Here is a 20,866-nt window from a genome sequence, read left to right as displayed (position 1 = left end):
CCAAAGAGTTCAAGCAGGTTTGAGTTACAAGAGATTTAACCCTTGTCACGAGGCTGTACCTATACTTTCTCTCCCATCCTTTTCTGCAATCCACCTTACCCATGCATCCTGGGTCTACTCAGGTCGTTGCAATGCTGCATCCCTGGTAGTCTGGGGGAGCTCCAGATGGGTGAGATGAGAAAGTGACCCCTCTGTTTCGATACAGCTGATCCTGTGGGGTTGCTAGAGGAGCTTTACAGGTCAGAGTGGTAGAAAAAGCACCAGGGAGGGACAACCTAGTAACAGGAAGTTGCTTTTTGTGAAAAGAGTCAGTGAGCCAGGCTGTTTGCATAAAGTAGATGCTTGCATAAAGTAGACAATAGGGAGTGTCATCAATGGGTATGTCTAGGTGATAACAGAGAGGAGTGTAGTGGCAGCACTGGCACTTCTCCACAGATATGGACAAGAGAGTGGACAGCTTGATGTGTGTAAGAAGAATGACATCTCTAATGTTTAAAATCTCCAAATGGAAAAGATGCCAAAAGGGCACTGATAGATTGCGGTTTGCTTTTAGGAGCAAAGGCTTGAGCCTTTGTTTCTAAAGGAAGGGTTTGTTGTGGGAATTATTTCTGAGCAGTGTTGCTTCTGTCCCGGTATGCCCGAGTGCTGTGTGCTGGTTCTGCTGCGCTAGGAGGAAAGGAGGGAGGCTGGCTGCCGTCCTGGGCTCGTTCATGAGCTGAGGGAGGGGCATGTGGGACAGCTCCACGGAGCCTCTTTGGCCTGAGGAAAAGTGGGATATGGTGGCTCTTTTTTGTTTTTTTCTTTTTCCTTTTTAAGTTTTTTCCCCCATCCTGTGATATTGAGCTGATTCTTTCCTGCAGCCTGTCAGAGGTAACAGAGGTCTCTTTATGGTGTGGGGTTTCCTGGATGAAAAGCGTCTGCTGCTTGTGAAGTGCTCTCCGCAGTTCTTGGAGTGAGTGTTCGACAGGAAGGAGCGATGTGGCAGCAGCAGTGAGTGGTTTAATGTGCTTTCTTTCTTTGGCTTGAAATTCTGAGAAGTGGAAAGAGAATTTGTTTGAAGATGGATTTATCTTTTTTGTTGTTTGTTTTTCTTTTGAAATAGCACCATTTCTCAGTGCAGTTGGTGGGTTTTAAATAGGAAGAGGTAATAGGATTATGAAAGTGTTGTGTAAAAGAGGTGTTAAAAGTTATTGGTTTAACTCCCTGCTAAGAAACTAATCTGTTGAAAAGAAGGAAGTGCCTGTGAAAGGAGCAGGTATAGACTCTTGTAAAACTTGAAGATTTGAACTATGCTGCATAGAAAAGCTGATGCTGTACAGTGATCTTTCTACCTTGTCAGTTGTCAGGAATTTTAATTCCTTCTTGGTGGATTTCATGAAGAAGGCTGCTACACTTCCTGATGTAGCCAGAGCTAACTCATTGCTGCTTTTGATTCTGGCCTAGATAAAAAAACAAATAATTGTCTGTTTAGTACAGAGCTGATTAAATGCAGTCCCAGGGAACTTTTTCATGCATCATTTCCTGCTTGAACTTATTACAGTTTTTAGAGTTAGGTTGAAGTGAATGCTTGTTGCTGCTGGACCTGTTCTGCTGCCTTTGGAATTTGTGCGTGAACTTGAGGTGCTTGCAGGGGCTTCTAGAAAATCCTGTGTGGGAAATCTGTCCTTACTCAACCATGTGAAACAGGTAGTCAGAAAATTGGTTTATGTAATTTAAAAATTAATATTCCTTTCATCAGATGAAAATATCTTGCACCCCCACAGGGTGAATAGTTTTAAATGTGAACATATGAAAAGTAAAATTTAGGCACCATGTTGTCACTGACTGTTTATACTGTTAAGCATAACTTTTTTTGGATAAGTAATCTAGGCTTTAGCATAATTATCATAATGACAGTTTTAATCTAAAAATGTATCAGGGAAAAATCACAGTTTGGAACATAATGAGTTTTTGTCAATTCCAGTTACTTACCAAATTTTGTTCATAAGGTTACTTTCCCTCACTTATATCTAGATCAGGGCTATCAGGTCTCAGTCTTCTGGCTGATACTGACTTTGTCCAGGAATTCTGCATCAATGAAAAAGACCAGCCTTTAGTCCAGTATTCCTGGGCATTTCTGAGCTTGGTAGTGCTACTGGCTTCCATCGGGAGGCAAATGCACAGGCTGACCCTGCAGCCCTTACATGGGGAACCAGCTTGTGCGTGTGTTGCTTGCACAGTGTGTCAGACTCCAATGCAAGTGTGTTTCTGAAAACGCTGGATGACTGTGGATGGGGTTCTGATCATCCTAGATTGCTTCAGAAGTCTTGTCCAGGCTGGAACCTTGCTTACTATTTTGGACTACCTGGATGGAAAAGGGCAAGTTAGGGCTTCATGTTTGTGCCTCACTCAAGGATGAGAACTGAATGCCCCTGTTCGTGGAGTAGTCATACAGCTCTGTGTCCTGGATGGGTTCCTGCAGATAAATATCTTATGAGAAGTGCCAGGAACTTTCCAACAAGGAAGCAGGGTTTGGCATGTGATTCAAAACACATTGCAGGCTATAGAGCTTCGGTTGTCAGACAAGCTGCAGAGTACAGGGACAGTTGTTGTACAGATGTGGGTGTTGGGGAAGGCAGAACATGCACTGTTTTTATGCCTCAACATGATCAGGGAGCTATTTAGAATTGTGTTACAGCATCTGTCTAGATACGAGTCTGTTTGCGTGTAGATGGAGACCTTTCACCTTTTCCATCAATTTTAGAATTCTGGCTTATGCCATATTTGCATAACTGTGGTTTTGTTCTGTTTAATTTTTTTCTAGTATGCATTTTGAAATGGGTACTGTGGTCGTTTTGACCTTGTGGTCTGAAGGGCCCTTCCCTTCTAGCCAGCTGTAACTTTCTAAACTAGGTTTGGTTATGCTTCACTGAGATTTTTTTTCACAAGAAAGTTGCACTTTGTTTCCTCTGAAAGTTTCTTTGGTCTATTTTATGAAGGTCACGCACAACTAGAGTCAGGTTTCAGAGCTATGAGAAGAGTTTAGTTGCACCACAAGTGTTCTCCCACCCATGTTTGAGGATTGGTCACACTGAGTTACGAAGTACAGGAGAGAAAAGAACCATGTTTCCAGCCTCTGAGATACTATTGTTTCTAGCAAGATTTGTTCAGTATTGAATTTTTGTTTGCATGTGGCATAATGTATGATGAGGTGGCCTTTTCTCACCACCACCTCCAACCAATATATCGGCCATAATCCAGGGATATCAAAGATGAAAAGATGTGCTTCATTAACTACGTAGGGAACAAAAGAAAGATGGGAAATCGATCAGTGGGATGGGGGGCTTAGTTGTTCAGGATGTGGAAAGGACTTAGCTACTGAATGTCTCTTCTGCCTCAGCTGTTACTGTCAAGATTATTAAGGCTGGAGTAGGTTTTGCATGACTATTCTAATCAGTATTTGATTAAAACGATTCTATTAATAATGATTTTATGTTATGGCTTTTATACTACTTCTCCAAGTATGGCTTTTTTGCAGCAGGCCCTGAAGCTAACTTTTTTTTTCTTTAACAAGGCCCAAGCTCTGGTCTTCTTGACTCTGAGTTACCTGCCTGACTTGGCAACGAAGGTACTTTAGGCTTGCTGGTGAAAGATGACTTTTTTAATTGAAGAGTCTTTAGTGTGAAATGGTAACACAACACCCTCCAGAGGGGCATTGGCCAAGGCTTTTTTTTTTGTTTCTCTTGACAGGCAGGTTCTACTGAGGCTTAACTTCTTTCTTGTCCTTTTATTCTCAGTTATTGTCCTCCTAAGTTCCCAAGTTCTCAGTCTTTGGCAGGAGTCATAAAAGTGACAGCTCTTCACTGTCATCTTCATTCATAAGGGTACAGTTCTTCCACAATTCTTCCTTCTCTGTTGGTAGAATCAGGTTTGCCTTTCTGTGCCCATGCCATTCTCATGCTTCAGGGGAAAAAAGCTAGGCAAACAACCTTTTAACCTCTGAAGTAATAATGTAAGGTGTGTCAATTGATTTATTTGTGTTTTTCCATTTAAAATACCAAAATACCTTTGTGCATCTGCATTTTTAAATACATGCTGTATTCTCTGTAGATAACACCAAAAAAAAAATCAATCTGCAGGTTTCTGAAATGTGAATTATTGCCCTTCTGCATGAGTGTTGTGATGAGCTGAAGGTGACTAATGGTTGTGATCGTGTGTGCATATTTATGCTGCCCTGCTTAACTGTATTTTAAGCAGGAGCAGCATTCTGTTACTGCTATAGAAGCCAGTGGAAATGTGGGTTTAGTTATTACGGGAAATTATTCACACTGACAGTAGAATGGTGTGAAGATTTGTCAGAGACAAGTAACATGAACTTTTAGTAGCAACTACTTATAGAATCTTGCAAAGCTGACAAAGGAAATTCATATGTGTGAGATTTGGAATAGGAGTGGAGGAGAGCAGAAATAAGGTTGGTGCAGTAAGTGCATAGTTTATGTCCATAATTTTAACATCCTAGTACCTTAGCTATTTTACACATACATGCTCTTCCTGATGTTTTAACAAAAACAACAAAATATTTCAGAAGCTTCTTCTTCTGACTGCCGACTGCCTCCTGGTGTTTCTTTGTCTTTTCCCACAGATAGCTAATTTTAAACTTTATTTATGGAAAAGTAATTTATTTTGGAGGACAGCCCATTTGCACTAAACTTAGTACCAGTGGTGAACAACTGTTTTAACTCTTTTTAAAGATTGTAGTCCATTTCTGGGAAAGTGGGAAGCTGTGAATATAATAACCACCTTTTGATAGTCATTTGCTGCATGTAAAGTTCAGTTTTTTAACTTTCATGTTGTCCTTTTCGTCCCAGGTTAATCTGGGTTGAGTGATAGAAAAGTAAATTCCGTCCTTGTACATGCTCTTTGTGCAGTGAGACCTTTGGATTGTTTTGGGGAAAATTGCACCCTTTGGGGAAAGTGCTTCACCTGATGAATGCTGCATAGTAGCTGAGAGGCCATGAAAGGCAGCAGTTTAGATTATTCCATAGAAACTTGTAGGTGGAGTTTAGATAAGCAAATTCTAAGGTTTTTGATTCAATTATTACAGGCTAATATTACCCATGGGGTCCACACTGCTCTCAGGTGATTCATAGAGCTTATCACTGATTTCCTGTGTGCAGCTATTGTAAACTGTGGGGAAGGGTGGGCATTTTATTTGAGTCCCTTTACTTAGAGCCTTGCTGTGTGTTGCATGTGAATGGGGAGAGCAGGTTGGTGTTTCCATGAAGTGCCTGCCAGGAAGGATAGCAGCTGGTAATTGCCAGTGAGCCCTAAAAGCTTGGGAGTTCATCTTGGTAGTCCTGGGTCAGGCTCCCATACATTTTCCCAGTGATCAGCAAAATTCTCCAGAAGACACCAGGCCTAAACTAATGGAAATGTGGAGTTACTGTACTCCTTGTGCCTGTGATATCTCTCCAGTGTCTCATGTACTTTAGAGGCTGGCATAAAAACTTTTTCCATGTTTTTATGTTTCTTCTCTTTGATCTAGCCTGTTTCATGTGCATTGTCTTTAATCACTGCCTTTGCTTCACTTAGCCTCAGTTCTTGTTCTTCTCAGAGGCTGCAGTTTTCTTGTGTGTTTTCTATATCAGAGCTCACTTTTATTAAAATTTCATTCTTTCTTTGCTATGAAATGATAATAACAGCCCAAAGGAGTAGAGTGGTAACTGTAGTATGATTGCAGTGAAAAGCTGTATGAAAATGGAGCCCTTGAAAAGAGGGCAGGAGGTGGAATAGAGGATTGGCTCCTCACAGACATAATGCTTTTGAAAAATGGAACCTTTCCCTTAAAAAGCAGGAAGATTTTCCTCCTTCAGCTGTGTGAGAAAGGGAATACTGGACAAGGACCCTAAAAGTGTCCTGTCCAGGTGGTACTGACAGGCAGCAGATAAAGAACAATGATTTCTGGTACCAGTCAGGTGTTGTGGGTTTCACACTGCATCGTGCAGAGCAACGTAACATCAATAATACTGTCTTTCAGAAGAAAAGTTTATTTGTGCAGAGATTCATGTGGTTTTCATTTTGGATGGGCTTTACTCATAGCCAGCAGAATCTCTTTCTTTGCAGCTGTTGTTAATTTTGGTAGGAACAGAAGTAATAAAACCTGTGTATTGCTAGGCACTGTACACAGACATAACATGGTTGAGTGGTTGCACTTTCTGATCTGAAAAAAAGAAAAAGAAAGATTAAGAGAGAAGAACAAAACAGGGAAGTGATTTGCATAAAATCATGCAGCTGGTTTTTGGCTGAACTAAGACCAAAGATCATTGTCTTGGTTTCTGACAAGTTGTTCATACTTGCTGTTCCTTTTGTGTATTGTCATCACCTATTTTGTCAAATCTGTGAAGGTGCAGCAGTGGAGATGGTAGAAACTAATTTTCTCCTTCCTTTTTTCTTTTTTTTGTGGTCCAGGTTAAAGTCATATTTTGTGACATTTGAAGAGCAAACAATACTGTGGCTCCATGAATTGCAAAACTGCAGGAAGTGCAGCATCCCTCCCTACCTCCAGCTTTACTTCCCTACTGTGACGTTCTTATTGGGAGCTGTGGTTTCATCCCCGCTGGATATGCAGTGACTTGCCTCAGCATCAGAGCAGAGGAAGCTGTTTGTGGATCGGGGAAAGCCATGGCCTTGGGCTTGAATGTTTTTAACCTCTTCTATAAATTCAAAGTGTTGGTGCTTGTCACTTTATTTGTGATGGTGCTATGGACCACATTCAGTTACTTAGTGGACACCAGACAGGAAATTCCTAAAGCTAAGAGCATGGTGGAGTTTTTCAGGAAGGTAACTAGCCTGGAGCACAGTCAAAAGGAAGAGAAGACTGAATCCAATGCAGATGTTCCTGTGGTGAAGTCATTTCAGGATCCCTGCCCAGCTCTGTCTCCATACCTGCGTAAGTGATGGTGTTTTCCTCTCCTCTCTGACAAGTTAATCCACTGTAGTGCTGCTGACTTCCTAGCCATATTCCAGTTGGATACCTTTCCTGGGAAACCAATACAACCAGTTGCAGGAATCACTCCTGGGTGAGGGAGTGTCTTGTGGCACCCAGTGCCTGTGCTGGGTCTGGCTGGGAGAGCAGCTGATGCTGTGCTCTGCATTTGTTGATAAAACAGCTTTGGTAACACACCAGTAACTTGCCTTCTCTGTGCAGTGTTTGCACTCTCATGAGGCTTTGTCTGTTCTGGCCCCCTAAAATTCAGTGGAATGGGCAGGAGGCTGGGAGTGGACACAGCCAGGATTGCTGACCCCAGCTGACTGCAGGGGTATTCCATACCCTGTGACTGTGCCATTCATCGTGCTCAGCAGTAAAAGCTTGGGGAAAAGAGGAAGGAGGGATGTTCATGGTGGCAGCATTTGTCTTCCCAACATCTGCCGTATGTGCTGAAGCCCTGCTTCCCTGGACATGGCCAGACACCTGCCTGCCAATGGGGATTAGCAAAGGATTTTTTCTTTTTCCCTTGTTTACACGGGCATCTTTTTCTTTTTTTAAAAAAAATTATTTTTGTCTTAACCACAGGTGTTTTCATCTTTCCTCAGTTTTCTGCCTTTTTATTATTAAATATACTTTCGTGTCTCTGTATTAACAATTGAAGGACTTCACAACTCTGTTGGAGTTAGCACTAATTATGATGTTCAAATGGGTGACTGTTTTCTTGATTTGGGCATTTTTATTATTCTACTTTTTTCTTGACTCGGTACTGCTAGCAGCACCAGGCTCCTGATTTGCATCATTATCCTGTCATTATCTTCATTATCAGTATCATGTCATTATCTTCTTTCTCTTCCTTATTGTGAACCTGATTAGGGATTTGTTTGGGAAGCTAGACTCTTCCTTCTTCCCTGATGTGGTACAAAAACCTTCTGTCTCCCTGCACACCCTCACCCGGACCCCAAGACACATTTGATTAAGCAAATGCAGCAATGGCTGTAGCCATCACAGTTGCCTGTATCGTACTTTTTCATGGGCTTGCTGAGTCCACAGGAGCTGGGACTACAGCTCAGTGCAAGAGAAGGGATGAAAATTTCATTTGGCTGCAGAAAGCCTTGGTATGTTTTATCTTACTAGTTTATAGCCTTAAGCCTGTTGTGCTTTTTTTGTGCTTTAGGTACCAATGACTTCTCACAGCTGCAGTCCTCTGTCTCTTTCTACTTTCTTCTCCTTTGCTTTGCCCTGGCAGTCATTCCTGGCCAATCCTTCTGCAGTAGCTTAGATCTTCTCTTGGGTTTTTAAAAAATATTTTTATTTTATTGCTACTACTTTACAGTCAGTTTAAGCAGCTAACATGCTTGACATCCTCTCCTTCCACCTCCTGCATAGAATGCCTGTAGTACTACTTTTCTCTTGAAAGGGCAGGGAAGCCAGTTGGGGCTTGAACCTGGGTTTCTTAGACCGGTTACATGGTGCCTCATAACATGACTGGGCCAGCCACAACCTGAAATGACTCAGGAAAGGTTCTTGTGCTTCTCTTCCAGGAGGTGCCAGCAAACTCTCCTTCAAACCCTCTGTTACCCTGGAAGAGGTGCAAATGGAGAACCCTCAGGTAACCAAGGGCCGGTACCACCCTGTGGAGTGCTCAGCCCTGCAGCACGTGGCCATCCTTATCCCACACCGCAACCGGGAGAAGCATCTGCTGTACCTCCTGCAGCACCTCCACCCCTTCCTGCAAAGGCAGCAGCTGGATTATGGCATCTATGTCATTCACCAGGTGGGGCAGCTGTGCAGAGCTGTTTGGCTGAGGGTGACGGCTGTGCCCTGCAGCCTGAGGAGGGGCTTCTGCTGCCTCTGCTGTCTGACATGAGTTCTTCAAGTCTGCTTCCAACAATTCTGCTTGCTGAGGGAGGCAACACTGCCTGCAGCCACTGCTGGTGGCATTCCCGGGTCTCAGGGCTGGGGAGTATTGACAGTGTCTTTAACTGGTGTTAATTTCTCAGTCTAAGTAACTCGGTGTTTCTGAGTTAGCATGCAAGGTAAGCATCTTTTGCACTGCTAATGCAACTGACTTCTCTTGCAGTATCCACACAGGTAACTAGGCTGGCCTGCTCTGACTTCACATTGGGAATAGTTTGGATAGAAGGCCCCAGTTTCTGTTGCCCTTCTCTCCCATCAGGCTCTTGTGCTTAGTAAGTTGTGTGTATTGTGTAGTTTTACTTTTGCTTTCTCAAACTAAACACAACAGCTGCTGCTTGTAGCTGCTTTATTTGCCCAGCAAGTGCGGTGGGAAGTAGTCGTCATGGAAGAGCACTTGGTTCCTAAAGATTTATTAATTTCTTGATTTGCATTTTTTCTAGCAAGGCTGTTTCATTGGCTAAAACTTAAGCAGACCTGTGGCACGTTGTCTTTCATCAGGGTGCTTATATTCTAATTGCATGTGCTAAAAGCATTTTATATTTCTCTTTTGTAATATGTTGTCTTTTTCTTGATCTTCTGTTATGTTTGCTTTCTTTTACTGTTGTTTACTTATATATTCTGCTTTGGCTCCAAAAAGTCATTTGAGACAGCAGAAGAAAAAGGTGATAAATTAATACAGTTTCTCTTCCCTCCTGATTAAAGAGCCTAAAGTCAATTAATCAGTATGAGACAGTGCTTTCTAGGTGAAAGCTTCCACTCTTATGCTTCTGCTCAGCTGAATGTCTCAGCAGAACAGCAATAAAAGTCATGGCATGATATTTTTACTTGGAATGAATTGTTCTTTCATTGTTTAGAATCATCATGTGGCCTCTAGAGTGGAAAAATGAGGGCTTTTTTCCTGCATTAATATGTACTATAATCATACATTGACTGGCTCATTCTAGCAGGAAGCAGTGGTTAGGAATAAATTACTGGGAGAATAGGCATATCTTTTTAATTTATTGACATATGTGAAGTGGAGAACTGCTGTTTTCATGTTAGCAAAAAGTAATACAGAAGTATGGAAGTTTTGTCTGATGAGCATAGCAGTGTCAAGTCTGAACTTGTTCTATCAGAGATTGTGCTTGGAAGGTTGGAAGCTTTCACATAGCTTTTCCATGTAGATAGGCATGCCCAAAGGCTGGAAAGTGGGTCTAACAAAACTGTTCTGGGGCAAATCTGTTTTCTCTCTTGATTTGTGTTGTCATTAGTTGTTCTAAGTCTCTTTTGAGGAAAGACAATACACACTCTGCTTTGGAGGTAGATTAAATGGACCTTTTGTAATTTTTTCTGTGAGCCACTGGAGGGCTTACTCCAGATTTCTTCTTTAAGGGCTGCTTTTAACATCTCTAAAGTCGTGCTCCCCTAAATGTGTGCATACATGAGTGCTGCACTCAAAACAATGTGAGTTTGTAATCCCTAAAGGGTGAATAATTTCTTTCCCAACATAAGTTTGTCTTGTTGTCAGTGTTATTCTTCCACAGAAACAAAGGGAGACAATTCTGTCCTTGATAAAAGGTGGGTAAATTTTACTGTTTGTTCAGTATGTGGTCTGACATGGCAAACTTCCCTTCCTGGAAAGCCAAGTCTGCTGGCATTTGGCTGTTGTGGTGGCTTGCACTGATGAGGAAAACAGAACTTAAGCAGATGGAAGAGGCTGTCCTGAACTAAGCTGGATTTGATACTTAACACAAGTGATGTTCTCCAAATGTACCTTACCAGACACCTGATTAGTTCTGTTCACTCAATAACCTAGGTTTTCATCCTCAGGAGGAGGCTGTCTCATGGGTATTTTTATATACAGGACATTTTAAGAAAAACAAAACACACACAAAAAAATTCCATTCAGAAATTTGACATCCTGATTTTGGGTGAATTGTATCTAAATTTTTACTGTAAAATTTCTCTCCAGAGAATGGATGCAATTGATTATCCATCTTGTAATTTCTCAGAATGGGCACTGTGTTGTTTTTTTCAGACTGCAGGTATGGAGTCATAAATCCCATAAATCTTCTTCATTCTGGAACAGATGGTTGTTTTAGTGAACAAATCCTACTTTAGAGCAAAGTGTTACTTTTTAGAGCAATAAAACATGCTTTTTATACAACAGCTTTTCCCTGCGGCTCACCTTCTCAGCCTGGGGAGGCCAGCTTCTTTCTCATTTTTCATGGAACCTCTTTCGGTCCAGGCACCTTCTAGAAAAATTGCTGGAATTCCAAGCAGTTTTTCTTGACAACGTTTTTTTATTATTCTTTCAAGTACACAGGTTCCTTGCTCAGGAAAATGACTGTTCTGTCTGTGTCTGGGAGGGCCGGGGTTGGCCCTCTGGTTCCCAAGTGGGAACTTAAGGTAAATCTTCTCTTTGTCCTCAAGAGCAGAAAGCCTTCTGCAGACTGGTGCAGTGAGCAGCCAGGTAAAAAATGAAAATAGCAAGATAAGCACGTGTCTTGCTCCAGACTGAATGCTGACGTGATAAACTTAGAAAACTGCCAGGTGTGTGTGGATATACTTGCACCTCAGAGGTGAAAAACCAGATTTTTGAAAAGCGAATACTAAGTAACTCACAGCAAAAGCAAATGATGAAGACTAGTAAAAAGGTGAAGCTATGTGCTAGCAGCCTGCAACAGCATCATCAGGTTATAGGTAGGAGGTAAAAATGAAGAGACCTGCTTTTCACTCCCACTCTGCCACTTGTGTGTGAGCTGAGGAAATACAGGGAACTCTTTCAGCATTGCTGTTCCCCAAGCTGAGGGGACAGGTATAAATCATTCATGGCAAGGGCTCTGACATCTAGAGACTAATTAGCATGGGATTAACATGGGGGTTTGGTTTGGTTTTGCTTTTTTAAAAAAGAGCTTCCGTGAGCCTTACTGATGCAGTTGTATGGAACACCCGTTTCTAGACTGTACTGGTACCCCTTCTGTTGTGGAGCCTGATGGTAACTCCAGGACTGGGGCAGAAGGGTGGTTTAGCCATGGAGCAGTCTCAGCTGTGGTATCCATACTGTTTCCTGGCCCTGGCTGGGTGTGTTTGTGATGAGTGGAGGCTGGAGAAACACCTTTCACCGTTGGCCACTCCGACGCTGTGCCCACTGTGACGGGGCACTCTGTGCAGTTACTGCTCCCGAGGCGCTGCAAAAGCCACACGGGCGTAGTTGCAAACCATGCAACTGGAACACATGCCCAGGAGCAGCTCTGGTTCAAAAGCTGTGGCACCTACTTCAGAGTTGTTTTTTCCCATTCTTTTCCACAGGCTGGCAACACCAAATTTAATCGAGCCAAACTGCTGAATGTAGGATACCTAGAGGCCCTAAAGGAAGCAAGCTGGGACTGTTTCATTTTCCATGATGTGGATCTGGTGCCAGAAAATGACTTTAACATTTACATGTGTGACACACAACCAAAGCACCTTGTAGTTGGCAGGAACAATACTGGATACAGGTAAGAAACAAGGAACATGGAAAGAATACCAATAGGGAAATGCCATGTTACTGGTAATGTTCCTCTTCCGATGGAGCTGTGTGCTGGTATCTACCCTTCCTCATGACACAAGGTTTCTGGTGGTAACACTTCACCTCTCTGGAGTACAGAACTGGACAGGCACCTCTGCAGTCAGCCCTGTGGTCACCTGCACAAATGATCATTGTCATTGTTCTGGTTTCTGGAGTTGAATTAAAGGGCGTTTTGAGAGGAAAGCAATGTGCCAGAGGTTGTGCAGAGACCTTCTGGCAAAGCTAGTTACACATTTGCAAGTTTCCTGATCCTGTGATTTGTGGGAGTGATCTTACTGTAACAGAACTTGCCACTTACTTCTGCTGTTGAAGAGGTAATGTCCGATATTGAGAGCTCAAGTGTGGGAATTTGCCAAGGCATAGGGCTTTTAATTATTTGATTGAACAGTGTATAACACAGGATCACTCTGATTTTTAAATGAGTTCCCTAAGTGCTCATGTGATGCAAATAATTGAAAGTGAAAAGCCAAGTTCAGTACACCTCAGAGAGAAAAGGCTCCTGAGCTTGGTGAATTTAATGACTAAGAGTGTCTTCATTGAACTTGTTTCTTTCAAGATTCAGCTCATGTCACGTCACTCTAAATATTGATTAGAAATGGGCTTTTCAAAAGCTGATCTCAAAGTACTTTGAAGTAAAGCTCTGCTTTGCTTCTGTATTTCCTTTGTTAAATATATGAGGAAGAGGTGGGATGTGTCAATACTGACACAGAATAATATTCCTGTTCCAGTCATTTAGTGAAAACTGGAACAAGTGCATACGTACGAGGCTTGTGACAGGCATTTGGAACACTTGCAGAGCCTTGCATTTGGAACACTTGCAGAGCCTTGCAGAGTATTCCACTGGAATGGTGGTGGCTTGAATTTGATCATTCAACTTGAATTGATAACTAATACTTTTTCTGTGTCACTGCCTGTGTTTATGCATCCATGAAGTGGGGTTAATAATGCTCGGCTTCCAAGGCATGTCTGAAGGAATTCAGATTCTGAGCTCAAGAATGATACTTGGAACTGAGCTGATACCACAGATTGATACCAATCCTAGTTGGGTGACCTCAGTGTTTTGCTGCAGCTGAGGTGAGCATACTGAGACATATTGCCTAGCTAAGGTAGAGAAAACTGAACCCATCTATGTTCTGTATTAACACAAAATGTCCTGGGCAGAAATGTGGGTTGGTTTATGTTTTGTGGGATTTTTTAATGTTGGTTTTGGGGTGTTTTTTAGGGGAGATGGTGTTTTGTTGTTGTTTTGTTTTGTTTGTTTGTCTGGTTTTTGATTTTGGGGTTTTATTAGTTTCCTGGTGTGGGGTGGGGGGAATTATTTTTCTTCCAGGGAGCTATATTCTGTTGTAATGCAGTGTGCAGTAATCTCAGCAGCCATGTGCCTTTGGAGATCCAGTGCCTTATCTTTAGCTACATAAACTACAGCTCAGTTTTGGATTCTTTTAGACAGAAGACTTATATATATAAGTTTTGAAGATAAGATTGGGAAAACTCTTCTATTTTAATTAAGGTTTTTCCTTGAGACTAGCTCAACATCTTTTCCTCCTGACCATTCCTATTGTATGTATTCTTCAGTCCAATTTTAAGAATTCCAAAGGAGCTAATGTTCTCTTGTCCTCAGGGGAGGGGTGGTTGCAGGGGTTGTTACAGAGATGTATTTTTGCAGGTGATGTCAGCTGGGAGCAAGTTATGCCTGGGCCCTGCCAGTTCTGTGCTGCCTGAGGAAGGTTGAATGGGCAGCACTGTCCTAGTTACAGGATCACAGAATGTATGGGGTTGGAAGGGACCTCTGGGAATCATCCAGTCCAACCCCTCTGCCAAGGCAGGGTCAGCTAGAGCAGGTGACACAAGAACTCATCCAGGTAGGTTTGGAATGTCTCCAGAGAAGGAGAGTCCACAACCTCCCTAAGCAGCCTGTTCTAGTGCTCTGCCACCCTCCATGGAAAGATGTTCTTCCTCATGTTGAGGTGGAACTTTCTGTGTTTTAGTTTATGGCCTTGCTTTTCATCCTGTCAGTGGAAACCATTCAAGGGTCTGGCACTGTCCCCTTGACACCCACTTTGCAGATATGTACTTGTATTGATGAAATCCCCTCTCAGTTTTCTCTCCAGATTAAACAGGCCCAGCTCCTGCAGCCTCTTCTCATAAGAGAGATGCTCCAGACCCCTCATCATCCTTGTGGTCTCTGCTGGACCCTCTCCAGCAGTTCCTTGTCTTTCTTGAACTGTGGAGACCAGAACTGAACACAGCACTCCAGATGTGGCCCCTCTGGGGCTGAGTAGGGAGGAGAATCCTCCCCTCGTCCTGCTGGCCCCACTTCTCCCAGTGCACCCCAGCTCTGGCTCCTTTGGTGTCTGCCTCTGCAGTGGTGTAGGGGAATCACAGGGTGGATAGGCAAGCATGGGGTGTGTACATAGGTGTGTGCCTGGGAAGTCAGTTCCCAAATGGTCAGGCTGCTGGAATGGGATGTGGTCTTGTTGGTGACTGTCCTGAAAGCAGGGCTGGGGAGGGCTCTGCCTGCTGTTCCTGTTTATGGGACCTCCTTGCTGTCCATTCCATTTGTTTGCTGCGTTCCTCTGGAGTATCCATAGCATAAGTCTCAAGGTAGTAATGTGTAATTAAAACTTGATGGAACTTCCTCTACTCTGTGGCTTGTCTCCTCTGCAGTGGGGTGATAAAGGAGAGAGTACAAATCTGTTCACAAGTCAGCCTGACCAACCTGAGAGCCTTCTCTGATTTGACTAGCTTGGATGAGGGTGTAGTAGTGGATAATGTTTATCTTAGGAAGGCTTTCAGCACTGTCTCCCATAATGGCCCCACTGACAAAGTGATGAAGTACAGACTGGTAAGTGGACAGTGAGATGGGCTAAAACTGCCAGCACTGCTGGGCTCAAAGGGCTCTTATTAGTAGAGCAAAGTCCAGCTGGAGGCCAGTCACTAGTGGTTTACACCAGAGTTTGATACTGGGGCTGGTACTACTTAGAGTCTTCATCAGTAACCTGGAAGAATCTGCAGACTGCACCCTCAGCAGGTTTTCAGAGGACAGGAATCTCACAGCGTTGGTTTGTGTAGCAGGGCCTTTGTCAGGCTGGAGAATGTGGCCAGGAGGAGTCTGAACAGAGAAGTTCAACAAAGGGAAATGCAGTGTCCTGCACCTGGAGAGAAGTCACTCTGTGCACCAGTAGCTGCTGGAGGCCAGCTGTCTGGAAAGCAGCTTACCAGAAAGGACCTTGGGCCAGCAGTGTGCCCTTGTGACAAAGGCCAGTGGCATCTTGGGGGGGAGTTATCAGCAGGTTTTGGGGAGGTGATTGTTCCCTGCTACTCAGCGCCATGGAGGTGATACCTGGAGTACTGTGCCCAGTTCTGGGACACACTGGAGCAAGTCCAGAGGAGAGCCTGAGAACATGATTGAGGGAATGCAGCATCTGACATGTGATGGAGGCTCAGAGTGCTGGGGCTGTGTAGCAGAGAGAAGGCAGAGGGGGATCTTGGAAATGTGTATAGATACCTGATGGAAGGGAGTAAAGACTCTGGAGCCAGACCCTTCTCAGTGAAAGGCAAGTGGTAATGGGCACTACTGAAATACAGGAAATTCCACTTAAGCATATGAAAAAGGTTTTTGTTTTTTTTTTTTTTACTGTGAGGATTGTCAAATACTGGAACAGGCTTCCCAGACAAATTGAGGAGTCTCCATCCTTGAAGGTGTTCAGAATCTGACTGAACATGTTCCTCAGCAAGTTGCTCTAGCAGACCCTGTTCTGAGCAGAGGGGTTGGATTATGTGATCTCCAGGGGTCCCTTTGACATTCACAATTCCTCTGTGATGCTGTGAGCAAAAATCAGCCCAGAAAAATAGTCTTGAGGAAGGTTGTATTGAGTGTCTTGCGTTGATTTATTTTCTCCTTTGGTGTTTTTTAAATTATATTCATGGTAAGCCAGAAATAATAACAAGCACTGTCTGGCATGTCCAATGCCAAAATGTGTGCTTTCTAGCCCTGGCAATTTGTTTGTCTGTTTAGATTCACATACATGTACAAATGCAATCTGCAGCCATGTGCCCGTCACCTCTGAATGGGCTGGGGCAAGATAATAGAGCTTGTGTCGTACTTAAGGGCCAAGACAGAGGGCATCATAGAAAGCAATTAGCAGAATGGCCTAAGAAGACAAACAAACATGATATGCAAACATCTTTTAAAAGTAATGCATGTTTCAGGATGAGGAAGGTAAAAGTTAGAAATTAATCTCCTTTAGAGCTGAGCTCCATTGCATTGGGTTACTAAGTAACTTGCACTATACCTTACCTTGGAATTGTTATGGCACAGGAGCTCATGTGCTCTTGCCTGTGAGCTGATTTCTTTCCAAGTTTTTCAGACTCAGCTCTAAGATAATCAGTGGCTCGCTGTTGTTATTGCAGAGCTTCCACTATATTAGTGCATAGCTGTGTTGCTGTTCTATACCTGAGAGTCCCTGAAATGAAGTACCTGCTTGGCTGGCAGGGGAATTGTGTAAAGAGAGAGAAGCTTCTGAATAAGATTCCGTTCTCTCAGTTGGAGAGGTAATTTTTTCTGGCCTAAAGTAAGTCACCATCTTTTTGTGAAAAGAGGAAGAGAACAGGACCAGTTTTTAAGCATCTGTGCACCCTTAACTCTGTGAAAGACAAGTCTAGATCTGGAGTATCAGGGTGATGTTTTTTAATTGTTGATAGAATTTGACTTTTAATTTTTCATTCTCTCTTGTACGTCTAGGTTACGGTACCGGGGATATTTTGGAGGTGTAACTGCTCTTACAAGAGATCAGTTTTCCAAAGTAAATGGATTCTCTAACAACTACTGGGGTTGGGGTGGAGAAGATGATGACCTTCGAATCAGGTAAGCAATGAGGAACTAGTTTTAAGAAATTTTAAAAATGGACCCAACTTTGCACTAAGCCTCCAAGAGCAAAACACCCCAGGAGCGTTCATTCAGGACAGCATTGAACAGCAGTGCAGTGGAGATGTGAAGTCCAAGATGCAGTTCTGTGAGCAGTTTCCTCTTTGCAAGGGTTAGGTATGTCTGATGCCTAATCCTCTTCCTCACAGCACTTTTGGCTGGGTGTGGGTTAAGTTATTTGGTTGGTCTGACGTGGTTTTGTCTCAGACACACATTGTGTTCTTGCTTGGAAATTGGTTATAACTGAAGTCTGGAGTGTGGTTTGCCAGACATACAAATGTATGGAGTTCCAGTGCTTTGCTAGAATGTGGGAATGTTTTGGTGGCACTGGGTGTTTTGCATTCATTGACTACTGGATTTACTCCAAGTAGGTCTTAGTTTGTATTTGTGTAGTGTTGATTATAGTGAAGATAGCAAGTAACTAGAATTTAAAAAAGGCTACATATACCTGCATATGCCCTTTGCTCTTGTGAAAACACATTTTGCAGATGGGCCTGTCAAAGTAGGAGAAACCTGCTGGCTGGAGAGGTTTAGTGGGACAAAGAAGTCAACCAAACTTTTATGTTGATCTTTTGCCCTTTGCCTAGGAATAAACCTCTAATCCTGCATTGCTATTAGTAAATGGAGAAAAAACCACAAGCAAACAGCAGATAAGAACCCACACTCCACAAGCTCTGCTGGCAGAGCCTATCAGTTTGTAACTCGGTTTATACTCCATCATTTTTAAGTTGTTATCCTTTTCAGTTGCTTAAATATGCAAACAAACATTTTGGTGACATTAAATTTATATCCCTGCTGATGTTATGTAAATATAGAGAGGATTAAGTGTGTTAGAAGTTAGGAATTGCAAATGAAAAGTGTTTGTCAGTGTCAGTTCAGCAGATTGGTCAGCTCTGTCTGAAGAAACTGGAAAGGTCGGCTGCAGGTACAGATTTCTATCTCTTAATGACAACTATTTTTTCCTTCTTACTCCTGCCTATATGCACCAACTTCTTTGTGACCTCCTGGGAGCTGACTTTTATAGTTTAGGGGGTGGCTTGGTGCTATTTTATTTCCTGGCTTCCCACTGGTATAGTTCTTTCAGATACTCCCTTGGGCAGCAGAGAAGCAGCAGGAGAGTAGGTTTACTGAGGGTCTCTATGATGTTTGCAAGGGGTTGGAAACCAGTGATGTTTTTGTGTGGCTTTGCAGCTCTTGAGGTCTTGATGGGGAAGTCCTGACCCAGTGTGTGCTCTGCAGCTGGACTTTGCTTGTGCCTTGGGCTGGCCTGGTGACTGAGTTTGCAGGGGGAGCAATGGCAAGCTTGCTGTGGGGTGGGTTGTTGTGCACAGATCCTTGGAGCTTTCCCGAGGGAAGTCAGCAGATGGCAGCATCCCTTCGGTGCTCTCAGAATTCAGGGCCTGGGACACACATTCTGCGGATCTGCCTCTGGAACAAAGATGATGTGGTCTCGTTTGGGCCCCCTCCTAAGGCGTGTAACACAGAGAGATTCTTCAGATCATTTGTCGTAGTTGTTTGATAATTTACTGCTACAAAGTCACGGAAATTTGTAAGGGGCTCAATAGTTGTTTGATAATTTACTGCTACAAACTGTAAGGGGCTCAGTTTTTTCAAATCTTGGTTTCCTATTTTTCTTTCAGCTGATGAGTGACTAGCATAGACATGGACTATTTGTTAATTCCCTTGTCATAAAATTTCTTTCTTTCTGCTGTCAGGGCAAAGCTGTGCTCCACAGATGTGTAAGGTCAGAAACTCCAACTAAGCACCTGATGTCAGACCTTTAAATCCATGCAGAGGCTCAGTGCTTCTGGCATTGTTCTCAGAGAAATTTTCTTCATGTGAACAAATAAAAGTTTTGCAGCTGTCTGCCAGCTACTAAAAAATAAAACAAGCTTTTAATTTATTTTTGGGGAACTATCAGGTATAGGGGTTTTATTGCAGGGGTTGAGATGAACTTGTTGCAGAACATGTGGAAACGTGCTACAGGGCAGTACAGAGTAGTCCATATTGATATAAGGGCAGTCAATACTGATATAAATGTACTCTGTTGTATAATGAGTGCTTAAAACTCTACATCTCTACAGTAAGTAGTTACCTGCTTCTGTTCAAAAGACAGGTGTATCTGTCACCCCCCCAGACCTGTTCTCCAGGAATTCAACTCTGAGCCTCATTTCTCTGGCAAAATGTGTTGTGGAAGAGATGCGCATTAGCTCTTAAAACTCTTTGTGTTTACTTCCACAGCATCTACAAGAGATGAAGTCTCCAGCTGTTGGGTTTTTTTCATTAACAGCTGGTTTATAGGCGTTGCCTTCCTCACAACACTTCTTATTGCTTCTTGCAGGGTTGAGATGCAGAAGATGAAAGTGGTGAGGCCGCCTGCTGATGTGGCCAGGTACACGATGATCTTCCACAAGCGTGACCACGGTAACGAGGAGAATCGAGAGAGGTGGGTCAAGAACAGGTTTCTACCTCGCATTGTCATGGTCTGTGGCTGAGCCAGGCACCTGGGGGACAAGTTCTTTGCTCCAGGCCAAACAGGCTTCTTGTGGTGTCCAGAGGCTCTGGGGGACACCCCTGTGACAACACTGTTCACAGCTGGCAGCTGTTTTCTCTACATGAGATCTGCATAGAACTTGACTGGGTGTTCCCTAGAAACTTCCAAAATTACACTTACATAGGTATGATTAAAGCACAATTTCAGAGATTGACCTAAAGGATTTTTCTCTTCATATGTGATTGTGCTGAAAACAGGAACAACTTTATATTTCCAGTAGATAAAAAATAGCAGTAGCTTTGCTTCCAAACTTACTACCGTGGGGAAAGAGCTCAAAACTCCTGTGCATGTCAGTGAAGGTTTTTCTCCTCTTTGTCCTCAGGATGAAGCTTCTCCGTCAGGTCTCTAGAACATGGAAGACAGATGGCCTGAATTCCTGTTCCTATAAACTGCTCTCTGTGGAACACAACCCACTGTACATCAACATCACGGTGGACTTCAGTGTGCAGCCCAAGGTCTCATAGGAGCCAGCACCTCCCAAGTTAAGGGAAATGGCAACAGATCTCCTTTGTGGCTGCTGTTAGAGCAGATGACTTCCAGCACCTGCTGGAAGAGTCCTTCAGTAGCACAGGAGCAAGTAAAGTGCTCCTTCACAGCATCTCATTGAGTGGTTGAGAGTTTCCTTTTGTGAGGACTGGAGTTACAGACTGACCCAAGGGACAGGTCCTCGTGTTCTTCTATGCACTTTTTTCTGGGACATTAGAAAATGTGTCCTTGTTTGGGCTGGTCCAAGGACTTGAACAAACTCCCTGAAAAAATATTTGGTTTTGCAACTCTTTCTAAAGTTATTTGTGGTCTAATTAAAAGCACAAAAACTCTTCAAGAATGACAAACTTGATAAGAAAAGTTCATTTTTTCCGGCCTAAGGAAAAACTGCTTATGTGTTAGGGAAGGGCAGTAATGGTAATGGGTAAGGAGATGTTACAAATTTCTCAATAAATGCAGTCTACT

The 20,866-nt window shown here is 43.1% G+C and overlaps 1 protein-coding gene across 3 annotated transcripts in view; it reads left to right on the top strand.

The window, feature by feature from the left end:
• The window catches only part of B4GALT4 (beta-1,4-galactosyltransferase 4), a 28,281-nt gene extending 7,415 nt beyond the window's left edge, over positions 1-20,866 (top strand). For 2 of the 3 annotated variants that reach the window (XM_041464007.1, XM_041464006.1), the window contains exons 2-7: positions 6,448-6,928; positions 8,509-8,741; positions 12,176-12,363; positions 17,179-17,301; positions 19,703-19,807; positions 20,238-20,866. In XM_041464007.1, coding sequence (XP_041319941.1) covers positions 6,661-6,928; positions 8,509-8,741; positions 12,176-12,363; positions 17,179-17,301; positions 19,703-19,807; positions 20,238-20,379 — 1,059 coding nt within the window. In that variant the 5' untranslated portion in view covers positions 6,448-6,660 and the 3' untranslated portion in view covers positions 20,380-20,866. Of the gene's footprint in view, positions 1-856; positions 991-6,447; positions 6,929-8,508; positions 8,742-12,175; positions 12,364-17,178; positions 17,302-19,702; positions 19,808-20,237 lie in introns of those variants that run through there. The other variant, XM_041464008.1, reaches the window with a different exon arrangement.

This window comes from Pyrgilauda ruficollis, unplaced genomic scaffold (assembly GCF_017590135.1).
Source record: "Pyrgilauda ruficollis isolate IOZ18807 unplaced genomic scaffold, ASM1759013v1 scaffold17, whole genome shotgun sequence".
Classification (NCBI taxonomy): domain Eukaryota; kingdom Metazoa; phylum Chordata; class Aves; order Passeriformes; family Passeridae; genus Pyrgilauda; species Pyrgilauda ruficollis.
This window is presented reverse-complemented; position numbering and strand designations above follow the sequence as displayed.